This window comes from Augochlora pura, chromosome 4 (genome assembly GCF_028453695.1).
Source record: "Augochlora pura isolate Apur16 chromosome 4, APUR_v2.2.1, whole genome shotgun sequence".
Classification (NCBI taxonomy): domain Eukaryota; kingdom Metazoa; phylum Arthropoda; class Insecta; order Hymenoptera; family Halictidae; genus Augochlora; species Augochlora pura.
In genome coordinates, this window is record NC_135775.1 from 24,897,246 (window position 1) to 24,920,906 (window position 23,661).

At 40.2% G+C, this 23,661-nt stretch overlaps 1 protein-coding gene across 1 annotated transcript in view; it reads left to right on the forward strand.

Moving 5' to 3' along the window:
* The window catches only part of Rho-5 (rhomboid-5), a 342,352-nt gene that overhangs the window by 297,386 nt on the left and 21,305 nt on the right, over positions 1-23,661 (forward strand). Inside the window, exons 4-6 of the mRNA XM_078178102.1 lie at positions 12,928-13,266; positions 13,731-13,917; positions 15,351-15,440. Coding sequence (XP_078034228.1) covers positions 12,928-13,266; positions 13,731-13,917; positions 15,351-15,440 — 616 coding nt within the window. The remainder of the gene's footprint in view (positions 1-12,927; positions 13,267-13,730; positions 13,918-15,350; positions 15,441-23,661) is intronic.

The window sequence follows — 23,661 nt, forward strand, 5'->3', positions numbered from 1 at the left end:
TATATGGCCTTTGGTGCTTCCTAATTTATTTGTCTGATCATGTTGGTATACTCTACTGTAATTGTCTGACTCTACTGGTATTTTCTACTTTACTTGTCTGACTTTACTGGTATTTTCTACTTTACTTGTCTGACTCTACTGGTACTTTCTACTTTACTCGTCCGACCATTCACTTTTCTACAGCACCTGTCTGATCACTAGCCCTTTCTACTTCACTTGCCTGATCAATGGATCTTTCTACTTCACAGATCCATCCTCTAATAATTTCCACTTTATTTTAATCTATGATTATTTCTCCTTCATTTATCTAACCACTTGATTCCTCCACATCTCTCCAACATGAATTACAGTCTTCAAGAAATGAATAAATAATTATCAATCCAGTATAGAAACAAAATAGTAGAAGAAACATCCACTTCCAATTCGCGAGTATTGCGACCAAAATCGGCCAACAAAGAAACCCGGTACGGTGTAAACCATCGGCCAATAAAACACTGCCACCGGCAGAATACCCGCGAAGACACCGAAGCGTCCGTCCGTCCATTTCTCAACCCTAATTCCCTCGTCGTCGCGACTTCCCGCTGGTATCAGACCTGCCGAAAAAACTTCTCGCAAAGAGAAACAGCTTCCGGGCCGGGTAACACGCTTAATATTCATAAAAACAACATTTTCTTCGGCAACCGCGAGAACCGCTCGCGCATAGAAAGTTTGCCATACTGCTTGCCCGTTTCGGCTTCCCCCCCTCGGATGAATTTTCTTACCGTATTCCATCTTCCCGGTCAGCATTTTTCGCCGGGGTCGAACATAAATCTGCATTATTAATGCGCGTTCCTCGACCGTATCGCGAATATTTGTAAAACGTTGCACAGAGACGTTCCTACGAAACAAGAACGAGCCTGCCGCTCGTTCGTTCCCATCGCTGCGCGCCTTCGTCGCGTTTCCTAAACCTACTGTAAATCCGAGTAATCATTAAATAAAACCATCGTTTCGCGCGCAGTAAAACATAGCGACCCGTGATGCGGACCGCGTAAAATCCCCGGGATGCTCGCGATTTATGGTGGACGATTGTAAAAAGAGAGGAGAAAAAAAGAGCGGTGTTTGCGAACGAAAAAAAAAAATTGATCGGCAATCGAACGGTGCCGATGTGTGCTCGATAAATTGTTCGGAAATGTGGGAATTAATGAATCGCGAAAGTATGATGAATACTTTCGATGGTGCGCGATGATCGCGTATTGCTAGGGAATTATTGGGGAATAAAATCATTCGTCGACAAATTGTAACACGATGGACGCTTGTATTGTCGAAGATTTGTAGGAATTAAATAGTTATTCGGTTATGTTTGTCATTAATATGATTAGTAATCCGATTGACTTGGTTGTTCGAATTACTTAATTAAATTACAATTGACTAAAACATAGTTCAATGGAATTACAATGTAATTCAAATGCTAGTTTGTTGAATTTTAATGTCAGTGTATAACAATTGAATTGAACTCTACTGCCACTGAATTGCAATTGAATTGAATTATATTGCAGTGTAATTGAATTGAATTGCAGTACAATTTGAATGGAATTGTATTGGATCGAATGACAATGTAATTCGAATTCAATTTAATTAAATTGCAAAATAACTAAAATACAATTTAATCAGCTTACAATAAAATCGAATCAAAATTTAATCCAATTACAACGTAATAAAAATACAATTCAGTCAACTGACAACGTAACCGACTCACAAATTAATCAAATTACAACCCAATTGAATTGCTCTCGTCAAAAATCGGGAGATTAAACCGCTGTAACATTGCGCCAAGCTCCGACTTACATCGAAATAAATCCTTTGGCACTCAATCATCCGTCGACTATAGCGATCACGATCTCTCACCAGCTCCTTCATCGCGTTCGTCGGCCAGAGGCTATCGTTGCCGGTGGATTCACCGTCGAAATTCGTGCTTTGAGCCGGCGAACGACGACGTCAGAAATTGCATTAGATAATTACACGCACAGCTCCCCCCCGCGGCAGTCAAAGACGAGCGATTATGCTGCCGCTCAACTTCAACATTACTCTCCAACCATGGTTGTTACACACACCGTGAAACCCGCTCAATTAGGCATCCCCTCTTTAATCGATCCTCTCTTACTCCCCATCTTCGCGGACTGTTGTCATTAAAAGCGAATAATCCGAAGCGGCGATGACGCGCTCGCGCGCGCGCACACGTGCCTCGTTTACTTGTAAACGCCGGGTAACCTAATCGAATCCTAATCGCGGGGGGCCGTTGGTCCGCTCAACGGGAACGGCAATTACGCGAGTCCGGTGAAATAGAACGTACACGCATTTTCGATGATTATCACCGCCGCCGCCGCTGCCACGGCATATCGGCCACGAATTTCCACGGCGCAAAAGGGAATACCAAATGCGGCCCGCCCGCGGAAATTTACAGCGCCGCCTAATTCTCGTACGATAAATTCGCCGCGACCGGCTCGGCGCGATATCAAAATCGGCCCGGAAACACCGGCCAAATTTTCTTTCTAACTTTTATAATTATACTATATATTTATGCTAATTTTATACCATACTACAAGTAGTTTACTTTGGTGCAACATTAGTATTAAATATAATAGTAAGTTATTATAGTGCTGTATTAATATATTAGTACGATAGTAGATTGGTATGTTAGTATATTGTTATATTAATATATCTATATATTAATATACCTATATATTAATACCATTAATAATTAGTATATTAGTATGTTAGTATATTGACATATTACTATGTTAATATATTAATGTATATTATATGTTAGTATATTACAATATCACTATGTTAATATATTAATGTATATTATATGTTAGTATATTACAATATCACTATTTTAATATATTTATACATTAGTATCTAAATGCGACCTTACATGTAATAATAGCTCATCGAATCAACAGCACACTGACACCGCATTTTAACACTCCTTCCCTTCCTCGTCACATGAATAAACATTTTCCATCAGCGCAATCAGGTTACAGATTAAATGCACTTACGACGGAAACGAGAGAAGGTGCATTCTGATCCGTCGTGCGCGATTTCAAATAAATTTCAGAACGCGGACGCATTAATTTCCGAATGCAAATTGAAATAATTTCAGAATGGTGATGCATTAATATCGAAATGCGAATCTATTAATTGCGAGCCGCGAACGAATTAAGTTCTTCTTGCGAACGTATTAATATCGGATCACTATAGTAAAACCGTGAAAGAAATTTTTATTTATCGTCGATTCGACGATTTTTATATTCTATATAAAATATCCGCGGTCTAATTAAACCGAAAATATGCCAATAACGTATCACGGTATTACATATTACATTATGATAATGCCGCTCCATCATTTATGTATAATTCCGTCCGCGGACGAGCGCGATCAATAATTCAGCCCCGCCGACGCGTTCAAATATGAAAAGCGGGGGTCTAACGCGGCCGATAGTCGTTCATTTAGCGTGGCTCGCTTAAGAAACATAATCTTTCGATAGCCGCGTGAATAGGAAATCGGGGAAACTCGCTACGAGGATCCTGGCAGTGACTCGTGCGACTGCGGTTTTCCGGAAAAATTATTCTTTCCGATTTTTAAATGTATTAATATCGAATATTAATACTTAAATACTTTAATATCAAATATATGCAACTATAAATGTATAAATGCAAATAATAATACAACTGCGAGCACATAAATACAAATAATAATAATAATACAACTACAAACAAATAAATGCAAATAATAATGCAAATACAAATATAAAAATACAAACAATAATGCAATAAAAAGATCAAATATCCACGGTTAATCCCGGCGGATTATCAATATCGTCCGACAAACAAAAAAATAATTCTCGGACATTAGCAGCGCTATTTGTCATCGAAACGATATCGCCCGAATTGCCACGATTTTTCCGCGGCGGCCGGGGGGGGCGGAAACCCCATGAAATGTATCGTCGAGCCGCGTTCCCACGTTCACCATAAATTCACGCGTCCCGTTTTCCCCGATTAGCCGGCGATTTAATATTAAAATCGAGGCGCCGATGTAACGCCCGGCAATTTATAGTTTTTCATTAACCGGTTAGCACGCCGTTTTGCCACCCGATGATCGCCCGCTCGACTTTGCTGCCGCGCGGATTTTACGCGGTCGCGAATCGGCGGCCGATGTGCGCCGTTCTTTCAAGGCTTCATTTTAATGTACCGTGTATAACATAAAAATTGTGCTCGCGATGCTTGCTTTTTTGGCAATAATGCAATATTTGACGATGATGAAAGTAAAGTAAGAAATCAATGTAATCGCAATCACTTAATTGCCAACCCAATACATCTTGTTGTTTATTCTTTGCTGGCGCGTGATCTATATATCGATTTAATGAGTGTATACAGTTTTAATCGATGTGTACAGTTTTAATCGATGTGTGCTGTTTTAATCGATGTGTGCAGTTTTCATCGCTGCACGCAGCTTAATCGATCTGTATGCAGTTCAATCGATGCGTGTAGTTTAATCGATGTATGCGGTTTAATCGATGCGTGCAGTTTAATCGATGTATGCAGGTTTAATCGAAGTGCAATTTAATTTGGATATGCAATTTAATCGAGGTATGCAATTTAATCGATGATACATGCAATAGATCCGACGTATACGATTGATTCGATGTACGCGCTTTGATGGATATTTCTATATAATCGTAATCATAGTTCATTTACTTTTTTTACTGTATTTAATGAAACATTGTTGCGCACGTTTATAATTAATTCTGTTGTTTATAGAGTGCTTAGTGAATTAAAGGAAGAGTAAATATGCTTCTTTGAATACTTTTCAAATAAATCAAATTGATTCGATTATTTAGTTGATCTTTAAATTGAATCGATTATTTATTATTTTTACTTAAATTTTTACTTATTACGTTTACTTAAATTATTCTGACTAGTTTACTTAAATTATTCTGACCAGTTTGCTTAAATTAACCTAACCACGTTACTTAAACTAATTCATCCACTTTTCTTAAACTAATTTATCCACTTTACTTAAATCAACCTAATCACTTTACTCAAACGAATCTAACCACTTCATTCAAATCAGTCTACAATATACTTAAATTAACTTCAGCATAACTAACCTTGACTTAAAACAATTAAAACCTTACTATCATTATCCCAACCAATTCACTTAAATAACTTTGACCCTGTAAACAAACTATAAACCTATAAAAAAATTCCATTTACATTTCTCCATCTCTCGTAAAAAGAACCACTTTAATTCTTCTAAAAAGCGAGAATTTATCTTTCGACACAGATCGCGATAGATCGGCGGCTTCCGTTCCACGAAAAAAGAAGAGAAAAAGGGGGAGGGGAAATGTCGCGTCACGTTTCTCGCGCAGCCAGTTAAAATAAGAGATAATTGTATCAGCGTTCTTAATCGAGGCGGCGGCGGTGTCCTGATAAACTGGCAGTTAACCGCGAAAGCTGGAAATGAGCGTCGGCGTGGGTATCTGCATTTAATTTCCGGTCCCCCGCGCGGCCGCCGTAACGAAAACGGGACACGTGGGTTCCTGTTCGCATCGCGCCCGTTTCGCCGACGTATTTATGTCGAAACTTAAGCAGATAGTTGGCGGGCGGTTCAAGTCCGTGGCGAGCGCGGACTCGTCCCCGCAGGCTATATATACGTTCCGCGATCGAATGCTTTATAGCCACGGCCGCGTAACAGATTAATTTCCACCTATATTTCACGGAGCGCCGACCGCCGGAACGACAATCAGATGTTCACCGTGAATTTCTATTTCCCCCCGGTTGGAATTTCGAGGAAGGAATAAAATATGTAATAAACCGCGGCGACATGTTAAATCGAAATTCTTTATCGCTGCAGCTTCGTATTCGGTATTATCGAAGGGCTGATAATTATACCGGCACTCGCGTGAACGAAAGTGTTCGACGACCGGCTTGTTGCAATCGCTTCGAAAATGTAGCAAATTGCTGTAATTATGGTGGATGTGATCAATTTTCTTGTGGCATAACACTTTGATAAAATGCTCAGAAAAATCGAGCAGGAAGGGCCGACTTTGAACGATGATAACTCCGCGAGAAATGATCGCAGGACGATGGCACTTTTTTTAGATTACAGCTTGAAGTCTCTACTTTGATATAGGTATCCTAGATTTTTAATTTGCTACGCGTTGTTTAATATAATTTTTTTAAACTGGGCCATTGATTTTTGTATCGAAAATCGTAAGATTGTCAAGTTTGAAAAAATACACGGGCGAGGTAAAATTTTTTTCAGAGATGCCGTTTACGGTAGATTAAAGTATATTCTTTTTTGTTTAATTTAAGATAAATTACAAGTCGCTGCGATTTTTTTACGCAAAGTTATGGCACTTTAAAGTGACCCTTGTTTTCGGTCGAATAAGATTCTTTTAGGATAAGAATTTCCTCGTACAGAAATAAAGAATTATTTGAATGAAAAATCATTTGCATAAAGAATCATTCGACAGAATCAAACTTTTTCTAAACTAAAGCTCCACACCTCAACTCTCAGTCAATCTTCCCAGATTTTAATCCCGACACGCCTTTATCACGGCAACTCAAACACAAGTCCGCGTCACGCTGCAAAATGCAGGGCTTACCTCAAAGTACCGCAGCGTTGGTTAAAAAAAATCGCAGCCGAGCTTTTCCCTTTTTTCAAACATAAAGAGAAAGGATCGAGCTCCGCTGGAAACAGCATCCTCCGAAAAATATTCCCCAATCTCCGCTGTCGCGAGCTTAGTCGCTCTATAAAGCGAATTTAAAAGTTTCAATGTCGGGCTTAAAAATAAATCACCGAAAAAGAAAAAAAAAAAAATTAAAATCCATATCCGAACAAAACGAGGAGAGCCATTCTAATAAAGTGAAAACATTATCCAGCGAGCTACTACTATTTTTACGAAGCCGATATCGGGTCTGCGCGCGGGCGCCGCAAATTCGTGGAAAAAAGCTTGGAAAAAACGCGGGGGCAAAGCCGGAAGATAAAAATGAAAAGCAAGGGAAGCGTTTCTGCAGATTAAAGAAAAACCGTTCGCACGGCTCCTCTACGGCCCCCATGTAAAAATCTATTATTACCGTTTCTGTTTTGGTCGCGTTGCCTACCCCGTCCATTTCGTTTTCCATCAGTCCGGTCTTAAATTTTGTGCAGCGTGTCGCTGGCAGGTTGAAAGCTCCGTGATCCCGGGCCGTTGAAGGGAAAATAACCGGGACCGATGGTGGAAAAAAAGCTAAATATGGGGGAATAGAACGAGGCGGGTTTTTCAACGAACAGAGAGAAATAGAGAGACAGAGAGAGAGAGAGAGAATTTGCCGGGGCAAGTTGTCGACCGACCGCCAATTTCCTTCCGCTTTCTGCGCCCTGTTCCGTACGTCCCACATTTCTCGTGGCCCGTGCACACGTCCTCCCCCCCGAGCCACCGCCGGATATTAGAGTTTTATTGTCACGAGACACAATTATGCCTCCTCTGTTTGCCGTCGTTTCATTGTTTTCGTCCGCGATCGTCCGTCTTTCACGACGCGATCGCGCTCGGCCTCGCGAAGCTTTCTACACCGATTTATTAATTTCTAAGCTGTAAATCCTTTGTGTATTAATTGGTATTTTATTAAGGATGATTTTAGAGGGAAGGTTAATGGTTTTGTTAAGTAACAATCCTTTGCTGTCGATGTTATTGTAGTATCTTAATGTCTATGTAAGTGATAGATAAAATTATTAATATATAAGAATGAATATAATGTAGTAATATATGGAAGATAGTGAAAAGAGGAGAAATATATGGAAATATTGAAATATCGAAATATACGTAGAAATATATAATATAGAAGTATAAGATACAGAAATCTATAATATAGAATTATATAATATGGAAATCTATAATATAGAACCATATAATATAAAAATATATAATGTAGAAATCTATAATATAGAACTATATAACATAGAAATCTATAATATAGAATTATATAGTATAGAAATCTATAATATTAAAATCTATAAATATAGAATTATATAATATTGAAATCTATAAATATATAATTATATAATATTGAAATCTATAAATAGAGAATTATATAATATTGAAGTCTATAAATATAGAATTATATACTATAAAAATCTCTAATACAGAAATCCATAATATAAAATCTAACATATAATATCACATTTAACATCCTATATATCACATCCAACTATATAATAACACACACAGACTTTAAATTTACTTCCCCTACGCCTCCTCATTAAATCCCAAATAATTTAAACAACGCAGCGATCTTCGATTTCGAAGATCCACTTTCTTGGCACCCGCAAGAAAATTTCAACTGCAACGATATCGAACCGCTGTGTAACTTTCGTAACTGTGTGCGTGCGCGTGTGTGTGTGTGTGTGTAGGCGGCCCTGTTCAGGAAAATTACGCTGCTTTGACTTCGCTCGTTAACGCGTCCAATATTTGTTCAAAACTTATGGGGATTTCCGTGTGACTTCTGTCCTTACTCCCGTGTACTTTACGCGCCGCGCAGGGCGACTCCAACTTGTTAACAAACACCGAAAACTGTACCGCGTAATTGCACGCCGGTGGACGCGATACGTAGCCGTTGCCTTACACCTTTGATCATTCTATAAATTCCGCTGGAAAATTATATATGGATATAATGATTATATATGTGTTCTTGGTAATGCAATTTTGTCGGTGATAGGGGTGGTTTCTTTTTCGAAATTATTGTTTCGATGCTATGGTTTTCTTGAAGTTTATTTTATTGGTTTATTCGCGACGTGAAATTTCGCGATTTAAAATGCTATAGTGTATTAAATCGTATTAAATGTTATATTATTGATATTTATATAATATAGATAGTATAATATTATAATATAGATACTGTGGTAAAAGTGATAGCTGTCAGAGTAATTTCGTGAGAACCGTGTCAAAGAGTGTTAAATATAGCTATTATATTAAATATTGAATATATTATATTCAACATAGCTACTATTTAAAATATAATATATAACATATAATAACAGATCATATTAAATATAACAGCCACGTCTAATACCCTCTTATAAAATTATCAAAAATTACTCTGACACATTTAACAATTAACAAACTACAAAATAAAATTTATAAAAAACATTTCCCTTATTATTACCCCAATTTTTTCATAAAATAAAACAGATTTACTGCAATGCTTCTGCCACGCTTCTATCACACTTCTATAATAATTCCAAGTGTATAAACCTATCTGAAAACACTTATTTTAAATATACACCAAACTAGTTCAAGTAAATTAAAAATAATTCCGAACCAAGAACAGAAATAAGTGATACGATCGACGATATCTCGGCGACGAGAGATAACATACTTTACATTACAAGGCGACCGTTCCAATTTCGAATTTTAGCGCAGCCTTATCTGCGCCCTCTTTCACGGTGCATCGCGCGGAGGCTTATACGGAGAAAGAAGGGTGCACACACACGATGAAAAAGAAAATCGCCGGGTCACGAAGTAGCTACGCGGGTAAAAGGAGGAGGCTTTTTCTCTCCCGCGCGAGTCAGATCGGAAATCGCGCGGTTGAATGTGCGCCGCTTATAAACTCGCTCGCGTAATCCCGCCGCGGGAGAAAGCCTGTGCAGAGAGAAAGACAGAGAGAGAGAGAAGGGCTGAGGTTGGTAAAGTAAGAAAAATAGCAAGAAAGTGGGTGAAAGAGTGAAAGAGAGAGAGAAAGGTGGTAGTAATAAATAGAGAGCAAAAATAAGAGCATTAGAGTATTACTCGCCGCATTTTAAAAATCAATTATAAAAATGTTTATTTGGGGCTTCTGTTTTAAGCTTGCTTGAAGAGCGAATTTATCATTAATGCTACTGTTATGATTTAGTTATGTTAGTTATGTTAGTATATTATATAGTTATTTTAATTTCGAAAATATTGACTGCCTTACTTTTGGAACACTGGTCGGATATAATAAATAATATAATACTGTGATAATGTATATATAAATATTTTATATAATAAGTAATATAATAATACAATACTGCAGATATACAAAAAAATTAAAATTACAAATTTCAATCTATATTCGTGTTACAAAAAGAAATAATGTCGAGTAAAGAGAAACAGAGTAAGGAGAGTAAAATAAGAAAAATCGAACGAGATCACGTAGCCTGAGAGAAAGAGAACAAAGCACGGTATAAGAAGAGCTATTAAGACAAAAATGGACTGAGAAAAGTAGACAAAAGGTAAAAGACGGAGAGAGGGAAAGGGCAAGAGATGAAGAGAGTGTAAAGCAGAGATCAAGACCTCGAAAAATTGAGAAGTGAGAGATTAAGAGAAACAGAGTAAAAAAGTGGAATGAGAACGAGAGATTGGGATCACGTAGTCTAACAAAAAGAGAGTAAGAGAAATAGAGAAGGAAGATGAAAAAAAGAAAGCAGGAGGAAAGAATAAGGAATTGCGAAAAAGAGAGTAAAGAATTGAGGAAAAGAGGGTAAGAAATTGAGAGAAAGAGGGTGGTAAAAAAATTGAGGAAAAGGGAGTAAAAGAGCGTGAGAAGTAGAGCAAGAGAAAGATAGCGAAGGAGAGCAAAAGAGTACGAAAGAGACAGAGTGAGATAGAGAGAGAGAGGAGAGAGAGAGAGAGTAAGAGAGTGGAGCCGAAAGTGGCGACTCGGAGACACTCTGCGCACACGGGTATCCCCGCGGAACGCAGCACGGCGAACTTTTCAATTTTATCTGGCTCTCATCTATTCATGACTCGCCGGTTTCGTGTCCCGGCATTCTTTCACGGGATTCCCGTGGAAAAGCCGGGCCCGCGCGGATCCGCCCCCGAGAGCCTCCGACAACAATCCCCGGAGCCACCGGACGCCTTCCGCTTCCGCCGGAAGTCCGATAAGTGTAATTTTTCGGGGACCCGCGCCCACTTACCGAGGGAAAACTTCTCCGCGCTGATTGGAAGTTACCGAACGCGTCTTTTCCGGGATTACGCGGCCGAGTAGCAACCACCTATACCAATGAACGTTGTCACCTGGTTAGGGCAGCCGTTTTCCAGTTTTTCCGATTTTTCCTGCGACTCGAAGCTGACGCTTTTTAGAGAAAGATTTAATGCACGGCGAATTTACGTAAAATTGTCGATATTTGAATTGTGATATTTCTGTGGGAAATAATCGTACGGCAATCAATTTGGACTCGTTTTGAAGCTTGAAGCTTCTACTTTTGAAGTACTGTACTCGTTTTGGCGCATGATTTTTTTTAACAATATAGCGGAGTGGAAACTGGAGGTCCTTTTCGTGTCAAAAATGGGGCAAATTGAAACGCGCCTCAAATCGTTGAAAAATTTTTTTCAGGGATGTCTTTTTTACGGATTTGTAGGTGGAAGTCTCCTCTTTAAAATGGTATATTCAAAATTGATCTACGATTTTTTCTCGCCGTTTTATGGATCAAAAATGGGGAGCGAATTTGAGCGTATTAGGTTCTCGGGGGATATAAACTGCGCATTTCTTCTTCTCATTCAAACGTCCGTAATATGAGTAAAAAAAAATCGTAGAGCAATTTTGAGTAGGTCGTTTTAAAGAGGAAGCTTCAATCTTCAAATCTATTGCAATTTCATTCCGAAAAAAAATTTTTTGACGAAATGACAGTAGTTTGAAAATCGACAATTTCGTGAAGATCTGCTAACATTAAAATATCGCATTGAAATCTACCGGGTGTCCATCAACAACCAAACCGATATTTATTTCCTCCGTCAACGCGTATTTGTTCGAAACGAGCACCAGCGCCGGTGCAACCCACGCGGCAAACTTTTGCATACACGCGACGTTAGGTTCGCCGGAAAGTTCGCTCGTTTTTTTTTCGGGGCAAGTTTCGCCGCGGCCTTTAACAATGTTTCGAATGTTTCCTTTTGAATCCCCATTTGGCCTGACTTTTATTATCCCGGGCTGAGTTGTAAAAGTAATGCGGCCGCTGCGGGCGGCGGCGGCAGCAGCGTCATTGGTTTATCGTTAAAAGTTGAACAGTAAACATGTCCGTGGGCGAGCCGTATTTGTGGCACCGCGCGGGAACCAGAGACGACGAAGCCCGGCTTGCGATTTTAATGGGGGCACGAACGATTTTTACGCGGATTTTCCAATCCCCGTAAAAACCTTGAGGAGGCTGTAAATTAGCCGGCAGGGTGAACGTGACAAAATCGAATGGGACCGCATTAAGAATAAAATAGACCGCGGAGAAGGTAGAAATTATGAATTATTTTTTGTGAAAATTTTGCTAACGATTTGGAAGTACTTTTTTAGATATTCGATATTTAATATCCAATATTTTATATTCTATATACAGATTCAATTCTCAATATTCAATATACAGTATTCAATATTTAATATTCAATATTCCCTATTGTATATTATATATTTTATATTCTGTACTCTGTATTTTATATTGTACATTCAATATTCAATATTCGATATACAATATTCAATGCTCAATATTCAGTACTCAATATTGAATACTCACTATTCAATATTTAATATATTATATTTAATATTCAATATTGAATACTCACTATTCAATATTTAATATATTATATTTAATATTCAATATTGAATACTCACTACTCAATATTTATTATATTATATTCGATATTCAGAATTGAATACTAACTACTCAATATTCAATATTGAATATTCACTACTCAATATTTAATATATTATATTCAATATTAAAAATTGAATACTCACTACTCAATATTTAATATATAATATTCAATATCGAATACTGAATCTTCGATATACAATCTACAATTCTCAATACCCAACAATACAATATTAAATCAATAATACCTGAGCCATATTCTTTCCCCTATCATCTTCTAATTCAATCTAACGGGTGTCCAATTAATTTTGCAGGCAACCATCGCCAGGATCCGGCACGACCGGCACGTCGACGGTGTCCTCGAACGGTCCCGATGCCGAGAATGGCCAAAGCATCAGTTTGTACCCGGTTGGCAGTTCTGGGCCCTCGCAAGCGGACCCAGTGCCGGTCACACCGGTCACCACCACAGCAACGATGCCTATGGTCACGCCTGGCACCGTCACCGGCTCGGGGTCCGGCCCCAATATCAGCAGAAGCGCGTCGGCACCCAGCGCACCCAAACCTCATGTACAGATCACCAGCTCTGCAAGCAATCCCGGCTCACAACGACCCAGGCTGAGGAGGAACATGAGTCGGACGGAAGCTGTCAGGAAGTAAGCAACCATAACTACTATTAAAATATTCATTTTATTTTATTTATATATTTATTCATTTTTATTAATTTAAATAGGGGGAGTTGAATCATTTTGATTAATACTGTTACGATTTTATGCATTTATAATTAAATAACTAGATTAAATATTGATGTAGATAAGTATTAATGTGTAGACGTTAGTTTAAGAATATTGCTATATTTTTTTTTTAATTTATTAGAATTATTAACGTGAAAAATAGATGAAATATTGAGCACAGAAAATAGATAAAGAACGCTTTTATATTCTATTAATTATTAAAGAGATTTTTAAATTTTTATTCGACCTTCTCTTCTTCCATAAAATTTAAAAAATATTAAAACTATTAAATTGTTATAAATTCTAAATTTACGAGAGAAAAATTAGTATGAATCGTGTGAGAGCACCGTGTAACGTGATTTATAACCGGTCGTTCGCCGTTCCAGTTACATCAAACGCGAGACAGCGCAATTCTTCGGCGTCGACGAGGAGTCCGAGACCGCCGAGAGACAAAGATGGCTGGACCGAAGACGGAGAATGGCGTCCAGGAAGTACGGTGCCCTTGTTCCGGAACACAGGCCGCCGGATCCTGATATTACAAGGGACGTGCCAGATACCACGGATCTGCCGGAGGTAAGCCCGCTGGTTATTAACCCTTTTCGAGTATGATGGAGCCGCCGTGTTTGACAAACCGCCGGAAGTCGCATTCCCCCGGCGAGCTTAATTCCGGACACTTAATTATTGTTTATTTGCACGCCGTTCGGGAACACGGGTACGTTCCCTTTCTTTAACCCCTTCGCGCCCTGTAATATCGTGTCGGGCTCGTTACGAGGGCTTGGAACACGGCATACTAAATGCGAACGCTATTCATGCCCCCTGAATCGGAGTTAAATTCTGTCTAGGATTAATATTTAAACATTGAAGTAAAGTTATTATAAATATAAATTTTCTATCTGGCGCAGTAGTTTATTATTAATAAAAAATAGTCATCGACGCTGTGGAATAAATCGCGACAACTTCGTCACGTTAATTTACTGTTCTATTATTTTTATTATTTATAATTGTATTTTATTATAGTTATATATAATTATAGAACTACATCTAGGTAAATTTAACAAATAATTTCTCGCGATTGATACTCCAACGGATTAATTGAAGTAATTAGAGAATTGCACGGAGAACGTCGGAAACATTTTACCTTTAATGCACCATTGTTTTATATTATCCGATATATTTATAAAATTCACTAACGTCCATCGAAGTTTAATGCGTGTTATATATTTTTCCATTATCTCTCCGACACCGTCATTCGATCACCGGGAACGCTAAAATTAATATAAAATGTCCTGCTCTCTTAAACTTAACTCACTATTTAAATATAATAATTAATTTAAAAATCAGTATTAAATATCAATATTAAAAATCCGTTCAGTATAATCGACTGAACGATAACCCTATCGATAGTAGAATCGAACGACTACAGTAAAGAGCATACTATAGAGCAGACTATAAGAGCAAACGGTCTCTGTCACGCGAAGGTCCTTTTTACGCGCGCCGTAATTCGCCGGTGAAAAAAAGGGCCTGTTAATTCCGAGCCGAAGTTTGCAGGTAGAATTCGACGTGGCAGGGTTCGATTGTCGAGCTCAAACATCGAGCTATCGGCTCGAGTCCCATTAAAACTTGTTCAGAACGGAAACGCGACACGCTCGCGCGAAGTTTTGTAATGGCGGCGGGAAGGTACACCTTTGTTTACCTTTTTCTGGAACAGTTACGAGTAAACTTCGGCGACGCGTTTCCGCCGCGGAAACGGCGCAGAAAAGATCTTCTTGCCCCGTAGAATCGAGTCGTTCCCTCATGGAAATTGCACCGTGGACGCCGCGCTTCGCGGTTAACCCTTTACGCGTGATTTGTAAGGGATAGATCATTTTTCAGGAATCTATCGATATAAACGTCGCATTTCAGTCGCTGCGATTTTTGCGAGTTTTGCGACTAGTTGCTTTGTTATTTTATGAAGCTTGTTCTGCTGTTTGGAGTTGCTGTTTTATCGAGGCAATTGTTGTTCGCAGGGCGTCACGTTGAGAAGATGGCAACAACCGGTCAGAAGGAAAGACTCTGTGGCAAGAATGACGCTTTCGGGACTCCATTACGTCGTCGAGGTGAGTCTTCTGATTAATATTATTCAATCCCTGAATGGAACATGTGGGGAACATTGTTTTCAGTGAGTTTTCACGATGATAAATCTCAATAAATTCCGATAGATTTTAATAAACCCTGATAACCCGTAATAAATTCGAATAAATCCTATTAAATCTCAATAAATTCTAATAAATCCTATTAAAAACTAGTAGCTAGTAATAAATTCTAATAAATATTGATAAGTTATAATAGGGTCTTAATAAATCCAAAAGAATCCCAATAAGTCCTAATAAATCGTAATAAATCCCAAAAATTTCCAATAAATTTTAAAAAATTCTAAAAACCTATTGCAAACAACCATTGTCATAAAAAATAATTAAACAAATATCTCAAGCCGCAAGAGAGCATTAAGTCGCGCCAAAACACGCGTGCGTAAGTTTGGAACCGTGAATCTTGGCGGTGTCTGATTTCCGGTTATGGCCGACGGGAATCAAAGCCCGAAGAGTGGCCGGTTAATCAACGTTGGCTCTCGCCGATGCACTGTTCGCAGCCCGAGCTAAGTTCCCCGTTTCTGCCAAGGAAGTCTGCGCGCGATCATTAGGCTAACGAGGCGGCGGTAACCCCTCTCTTCCGGTTTTCGGTGGATTTCGGCGTCGCGCGTTTCTCGCACTCTCGGCGTTTCGCGCGAAACGCCGGTCGTTTGATATCCGGGACGAGGCTCGGCCGCCGAGCGAGAGAACCGAGAGCCGGGTTAGTTGCTAATTTCGGACGTGCGTTAATTGCGATCGGCAATCTGCGTTCATTAGGGATTTCGCAAAGGACGGCGGGGGCTAACGAGGGCCGCGATTGCTTTCGGGTCCTTTACTTTCACACCGATTCACGTTTTATTCCCGCGGAACCCCTTGAGTAGCGCCGGCTGATTGAATTTCACCGGCGACGGGCTTGTTTCACCCCCTCCCTTGTTCACCGGCCGAAATTCGCGAATTATTTCGTACGAAACAGCGCAACGTTGAAATACGCTGCTTAAACAAATTGATGCGTTCAGCGATTTTCGGTGGAAATTGACCAACTTTGACCGACGATAACTCCGCGAGAAATGATCGCAGGATGATGAGTATTTTTTTAAATTAAAGCTTGGAATTTGCACTTTAAAATCGTATATTTAGATTTTTAATTCGATACGCCCTTATTAATGTAACATTTTTAATACGAGACCATGTTTGTGGCTTTGAAAATTACCATTTCTATCGTATCGATTATCATGGTAAACTTTGAAAAATTGCGTAGACTTCGTAAAATTTTTTTCAAAGATGCGGTTTCCACCCAAATAAAGTTCAATTCTTCCTCTTTAATTCTATAAAAATAAAATGCAGCTATGATTTTTTCTCGCAAAGTTACAGCACTTTAAATCGAGCCCTAAAAATGGTAATTTTATTAATTCATTCACTAAGCCAAGAAATAAATTTCTTCGAGCAAAAAACACAATTATTGCACATTCACTGCCATAATCGATCACCCTACAATATTTTCTGTAAATTTAACAGTGTACAGAAATGATCATAAACATTCCCCAATCAAATCAGACGAACGTTTCATCGAACAAAGAGCACCGCCCCAAACGCAATAATTAATTCGTCGACGCCATCGTCGTATTTTAAGTAAGAGCGAACACATTTCGTAGACCGTGGCTCGTAATTAATGCACCCCGGCGAGTGTCCGACCGTTTACCCGATAAACACGGCCGGATTTGATCGGGCGTATTTAACTTTTTCATTTAAAATGATGAAAAGTTGGGCCGGGCGCAATAAACGTTTGCTCGAATCAAACTTTCGAAGTCGGGCTTTTCTTCGGGAGCCGGTCGGTCGGCCGGCGAAGTTTTTTCATTAACACAGCCATCAAATAATATTCGCCGGAAGGCAGGGGTGGAGGGGGGAAAGAGAAGGGAGGAGGAGGAGGGACGGGAGTAATAACTTCTCGAGTGATTATAGATTGTACTGTAACGATTCGCTTAATTATGGCTGATTTCGCGCTGCGAACTTCCTTGCACATTTCTCTCTCGTTCTCGGTCTCTCTCTGTCTGTTATTCTCGTTTTTATTCTCTCTATCTTTCTTTTATTCTCGGTTTTATTTTCTCTCTTAGCCTCGTTCTCATTCTTTCTTATTTTCGCTCTCATTTCCTCTCCTATTTTTGGGCTCATTTTCTCTTTTATTCCAGTTCTCATTTTTTCTCTTATTCTCGTTCTCTCTCTCTCTCTCTCTCTCTCTGTCTCTCTCTCTTATCCTCCGTCTTATTTTCTCTCTCATTCTCCTTCTCATTTTCTCCCTCATTCTCATCCTTATTTCCTCTCTCATTCCATTTCTCATTTTCTCTCTCACCTTCGTTTCCCCCCATCATTCCCCCCTCCCCTCCGCCTTCGTCGAGGAGATCGTTCGTCTTTTATTACCGGCTCGAAGGCACACAACAAGTTTCCATTCAGCGAAACAATCTCGTTGCCACATAACCCGGCGGCGCGGATTCCCGGCGAATTTCCATCCGCGTCGGGACCGCCGCGGAACTTATCTCGTATCTTGTTGGTTAATTAGTTTTTTGACTTTGTTTCGAAATTCCATTCGCGGACGCTGCCGCGGAGATATGAAGGGCTGCGCGCGCGCGGGCGTTGGGGGGGTCCGGAAGTCGGAATAAACGGGGCGGCTCGAATTAAATGGGAGAACGGCGGAGGAGAGGGAGGCGCCGTGGAAAATCCGTGGTCGGGGCTGAAAAGCCGTGGAAAAACTGTTTAAATGTTTCCGGCGTTCGGCCCTCTTTATGCGAGGCTTTCTCGGTGTTGAGAGACAGCTGAGAGAGAAAGAGAGAGAAATAGAGAGAGCGAAGTGAAAAAGAGACAGAGATAGAAATAGAGAGAGCAAAGAGAAAAAGAGAAAGAGAGAGAGAGAGACAGTAGAGAGGAAAAAAAGAGAGAAAGGGTGAGGGTGTATCTCTCAGGTGTTCGAGGGAGACGGAACCTTTCTTATCCACCGTCGGCCATTGTAAAAATGCCGGCGCGAAATAATATTCATTAGACCCGTGGCTGTTTATGCGCGGTCCCGCTTTCGGACCTTGTTTTTCGCGAAATCGTGAAGAACGCCGCTGCGGGAAAGAACTCCCTCCGGCAGAAACGAGATGAAAGAACCGTGCTGAAATGATACGAAGCTCATCCGATTTCGGTGGCTGCTGCGAAGGAGCCGAAAAGATTTCGTTCGTGATGCTTGAGAGATTCTTTGTTGCTGGTCTTGTTGTTGGCTTGGTGTTTAATTAATTAGCCTTTATTTGATTGTTATTATTTTAATGGAACTTTGTTTCATTATTCTTGGTTTAATTATAGTTTGTTTAATTAGTCTTGCTTTAAGAATTCTTCGTTTAATTAGACTTAGTTTAATTATTCTTCGTTTAATAGTTCTTCGTTTAATTATCCTTCGCTCAATAATTCTTCATTGAATTATTCTTCGTCTAATAATTCTTCTTTTAATTATTCTACGTTCGATAATTCTTCATTTAATTATTCTTCGTCTAATAATACAGCATTTAATTATTCTACGTTTAATAATTCTTCATTTAAGTATTCTTCGTTTCATTATTTAATTTCGATTCTTATAATGCACCTACGAAGTTCTTGGTATAAATAATGTCACAATTGAACTGACTATTTTATAAATTTTTAATAGCGATTTAGTAGCGATTTCCAATTAATATACAATACAGTTCAATAAAACAATATCTATATCATTGATCGCTTATTTTCAAGTTTTGCAGTATCCAGAAATTTTGGAGTTATTTCTGAATATTTCAAAGCCGGCGTTCGATGACACGAAAGCTGTTTCATTCCTGTACAGTTCGCTTATTGCTTAATAATAACGTTTCACGGGCCGTGAAAAACTTTTAAGGCAACTAAAACCGACGCTAAAACATGCTATTCCGAACTCCGACGATCGCCCGCGCTCTGTAATAATCCCGAGTTAGCATCGTCGCGGTGATAACGCGAACCTGTATCAACAATTTAAAAGTTCGTCGAATACAAACGATGCCGCTACGATCGTTTCGATCGCGTCCATTGCGCGTTCGTTTCGGTGTCTCCGAACTCGGCTGACGATAAAATCGAAAAGTGCTCTAAAATTCCACTGCTCTACAATACTATTTAAATAAAAAATTATTGGAAGATGTTAAAATGAAATTAAAGAATACGGTGTGAAGCGGGAATAATTTCAGTCAACAGTATTCAATATTCGCGGCATAGGTTTTTGTTATAAATTAATGTGAATACAATGGAGTCTGTATTATCTGAATGTTTATTTTTGTATAATAATATTCAGAAATATAGGATGTTGCAAAAGTCACTCGCAAAGGGAAGTAATTAATTTCTGAAGTTATTTGAAGCAACTTTTTCCTTTGCAAAAATATTCTCCGAGGCATCGTTAACGAGCTATCAACGAAAAACAGTGACCAATAAGAGACCAATAAGAGTCATGGTCGCCCCTCATTGGTCACTGTTTTTCGTTAATAACTCGCAAACGAAACCTCGGATTGCAATTTCGCAAAGGAAAAAGTTGCTTCAAATCACCTCAGGAATTAAACAATATTTCAAGACACTTTGTAAATAAATTTTTTACTTCACTCCCTTACAAACTTTACGTTGTTCCATTTTTCCCCAAGCGTCGCGTGATTTTCGAGTATCAGCCTTCAACATCGAAACGCCAGGTGAGCGCTCGAGGGCGCCGTTTCCATTATTCAATCCGCGGAATAAACTGAATTAGATTCGCGACGCGTAATACGGTCCTCCGCGTCGCCGTTAAGGCTGTTTCCAACGAGAGGGTTGCCCCGCCGACGACATTCTAACGCCGAGGGAACGACGGGTGCCTGTCGCTTTATAGCTGCGCTGTGAACATAAGCCAAGAGGCGGCCAGACAAAGAAAGTACATTTAAACTGTGGACGAGGACAACATGTAAACACTCTTTGACACTTTTCTTCGACGGCTGCGTCTTCCGCGCTATCGTTCGACGCTTTCTCGTCCCAACATCGCGGAATTGACGCGTCGAGAAAGGGTTTCGCCGGCTCAGCGATTTCGATTCCTCGAACCTTCGATTATTTCAATATTTTAACTGCAGGTTTATGGACTACGATTCGCGTTTTTAAATTGTTGTTAAAAATTGGTGGCTGTTTTGTTGAATTTGCTTGAAAATGCCAAATATATATCCTTACCACATTAAAAGTTATGCAATTCACATAAGAATGACAATATTTAAAAAAAACATATTAATAACCTAACAATCAAAACTTAGTAAAATTGTTTAAGAAGCAAGACTGCGTTTGGTTCCAACATGCGCAATCGACGCGGTCAATCTTGCGCATTGCATAAACATCCGCGTTCCACCGGCGAGTTTTCTTAACTTTCCGTGGTTCCGAACTAGCCGCAGTCGTAGCATCGAGTTCCGTAAAGAGCCACCGACGGGGCAAATAGCTGCAAACTGACGTCAGGCTTTTCGGAAAAAAGCGACGGCGCATGGGGGCGGGGGAAGGGCGACGCTCCGTGAACAGACGCGGATAGGAAAATATTATGGACGGCGGTATATTTAAACGGTTTTTGTCGCGCGCAGTTTTCGCAGCCGCGGGCGAGTTTACGCTTTCGAAGACCCGTCGCAAAAACGCTTTTTCCTGGGCGATCGTTAAGCGTGCAACGGGTCCGGGGATACGTTCGCGACGAGAACCTCCGGCGCTCACGGATACAAAGATCCATTATGGAATTTACATGGCGGCGCGGCATGCATTTAAATTAGTCGGATCGCCTGGTTATCGGGTTCGGGAGGGTTACCATGGCTGCGATCGGCGTTCGCGGGAGAATAAGTTACGCGAGGAGTGGGGGCAGGCGACGCGTGCGCCCGGAGGTCTGCATTGTAGCGTGAAGCGTGGATTTGTAAGCTATGTATCTCCGCGAAAAATCATCGTAGATCGATGATTCTTTTTTTAAATTAAAGCTTGAAATCTCTACTTTAAGATAGCCTACCTGGATTTAAGATTTGATGCGCGTAAATCGCTGTAACCCTTTAAATGCGAGGTCATGTTTGACGCATCGAAAAATGCAAGGGTAACTTTAAAGCGCTGCAACTTTGTGGGAAAAAATCGTAGCTACGTTTTATTTTTTTCGAAATAAACAGGAAAGATTGAACTTTATTTTAGCGCAAACGGCATCGCGAAAAAAAATTTTACAAATCCAGTGCGGATCGTCAAAAATTGACAAGTTTCGAGATAATATTATTATTATATTAATATTAAGGGTGCGTTAATCTTGAAATTCAGTAATACTGTCTTAAACTAGGGATTTCAAGCTTTGATTAAAAAAAAAGTAGTCATCTCTCCGCAATGATTTTTCACGGAGCTATCGCCGGTCAAAGTCGGCCAATTTCCGCCGAGAATTTTTCCCGGAATTTTCGCGACGAGCGCGACTTCGATAAATTGCCTGGTTCGCGGTTCGAAAAGAAAACAAAAAAGAAAAAGGAAGAAAAATGTTAATTTCGCGAGCGTGTGTGCGCAGCGGCAATCTCGGGCCGGCCGGTATTTTCCGCGCGGACTTTTCAACAGTTTCCGGCCGGTTTCGGCCGATCCACGGTCGCCGCGGCCCCACCCCCCGCGGGCGTCTCCATCGCTGGATCCTTCGTGTTTAACCGCAAACACGACGAAAATTGGAATTATAATTGGATCGTGCGGAACAATAATTGTTAGCCGGGACGCCGTTTGCTCGGGCGAGACCCGAGATACCGTCGCCCGAATTCGTCGAAGTCTTTTACGTCCTCGATATAACCGTCCCCGGCCGCTTCGCGGATAAATCGCGCGCAAATGTGAGATCGAGCGAAAGTATGTCCGACGAGAAAACGCGAGACCCTCTCGGATCCACGTGGAAAATTGATATCGCGGGTCATCCTGTCTGTTTCATTTTCATTATAATTCGATAATCGAAATCGAGCCGAGGCGTTCACGGGTTGAATTGATAGCGCACAAATAGCCGGCCGTGCGCGTTTCGGTAGATAATTCGAGGCGACGGTGCAAAGATAAAGAGATATTAATAGCGTTGTGTAAGGAGTCTCTCTTCCCGCAATTTCCATGGAAATTGAGCGGCCACGGCGTCTTGCCGACCGTAAACCGGCGCGCAGAAGTCGCGCCGCATGCTTCGCTGCTCTTTAAACAATCGAGGCTGTCTGCTTGGAAACGGACAAACTGGCAGTTTGTTAACGCGACGGAAATTTGTAAAATTAGAATTCGGTGTCATGATTATGCATCTGGGGTTTTATATTAAATGGATTAAATATTATAATAAAAATTTAATATTTCATAGGAATATTTGATGATGTAGTTGGTAATGTTTAGTAGTGTATTTAATAGTATTTGATATTAATAAGTCAAATTAATTTTATTTTAAAGAACGGACCTTCGAGCTTACATCAGATGCTGTTTAATAGTATTTAGAAATATGGTTAATAATACTTAATAAGAATTATATAGTATTTAATAATATATTCCACAGTTCTCAATAATAGATACAGCAATTTTTAATAATATATTCCCTAGTACTCAATAATAAATATAGCAATTTTAAACAATATTTCAACGCACATTTATCCGACGCAGAAGTGAAAGTTACAAGATTGTTTTATTAACACTTTTGCGAGCTGCTGTACATAGATTTCTCTGTACGTGGCATCGGGTGTTTTCGATTAAACAAAAAAGTAGTCCGCGGTCCGAATGCGGGGGTCGCGCAGGTTCCACGGATAAAATTGCTCGTGAAAGCGATTCCTTTTTTTTCCGCGATCGCGGCCACAAAAGCGCCGCAAAAGAGCCGTCGCGTCCCCGTATAATTACGGGATTATTGTTTGCCCCGCGGTCGTCCCCGTCGTCCCGAACTAAATAAATGTAGATTCGCCGTTGTAATTTCGACGACCAGGCAGAGGAAATTGATTCCCGACTGGATTCAGCCATTGTTCCTGTATCCGAATGCCCCCATTGTGCCGGCTGTCTCCGCGCCGTCCCTCGCATCGCGTCCCCTCGCCTCACGTAGCCACGCATCGCGTCGCCTCGTCTCGCGCCCGTAGCCTCCGCATCGCCTCGCCACGCGCCGCAGTCGCCGCGTTGCCTCGCGTCGCCTCTCTTCGTCTCGCGTCGCGGTGCAACGCTTCGTATCGCGTCGCCTCTCTTCGTCTCGCGTCGCATCACTTCG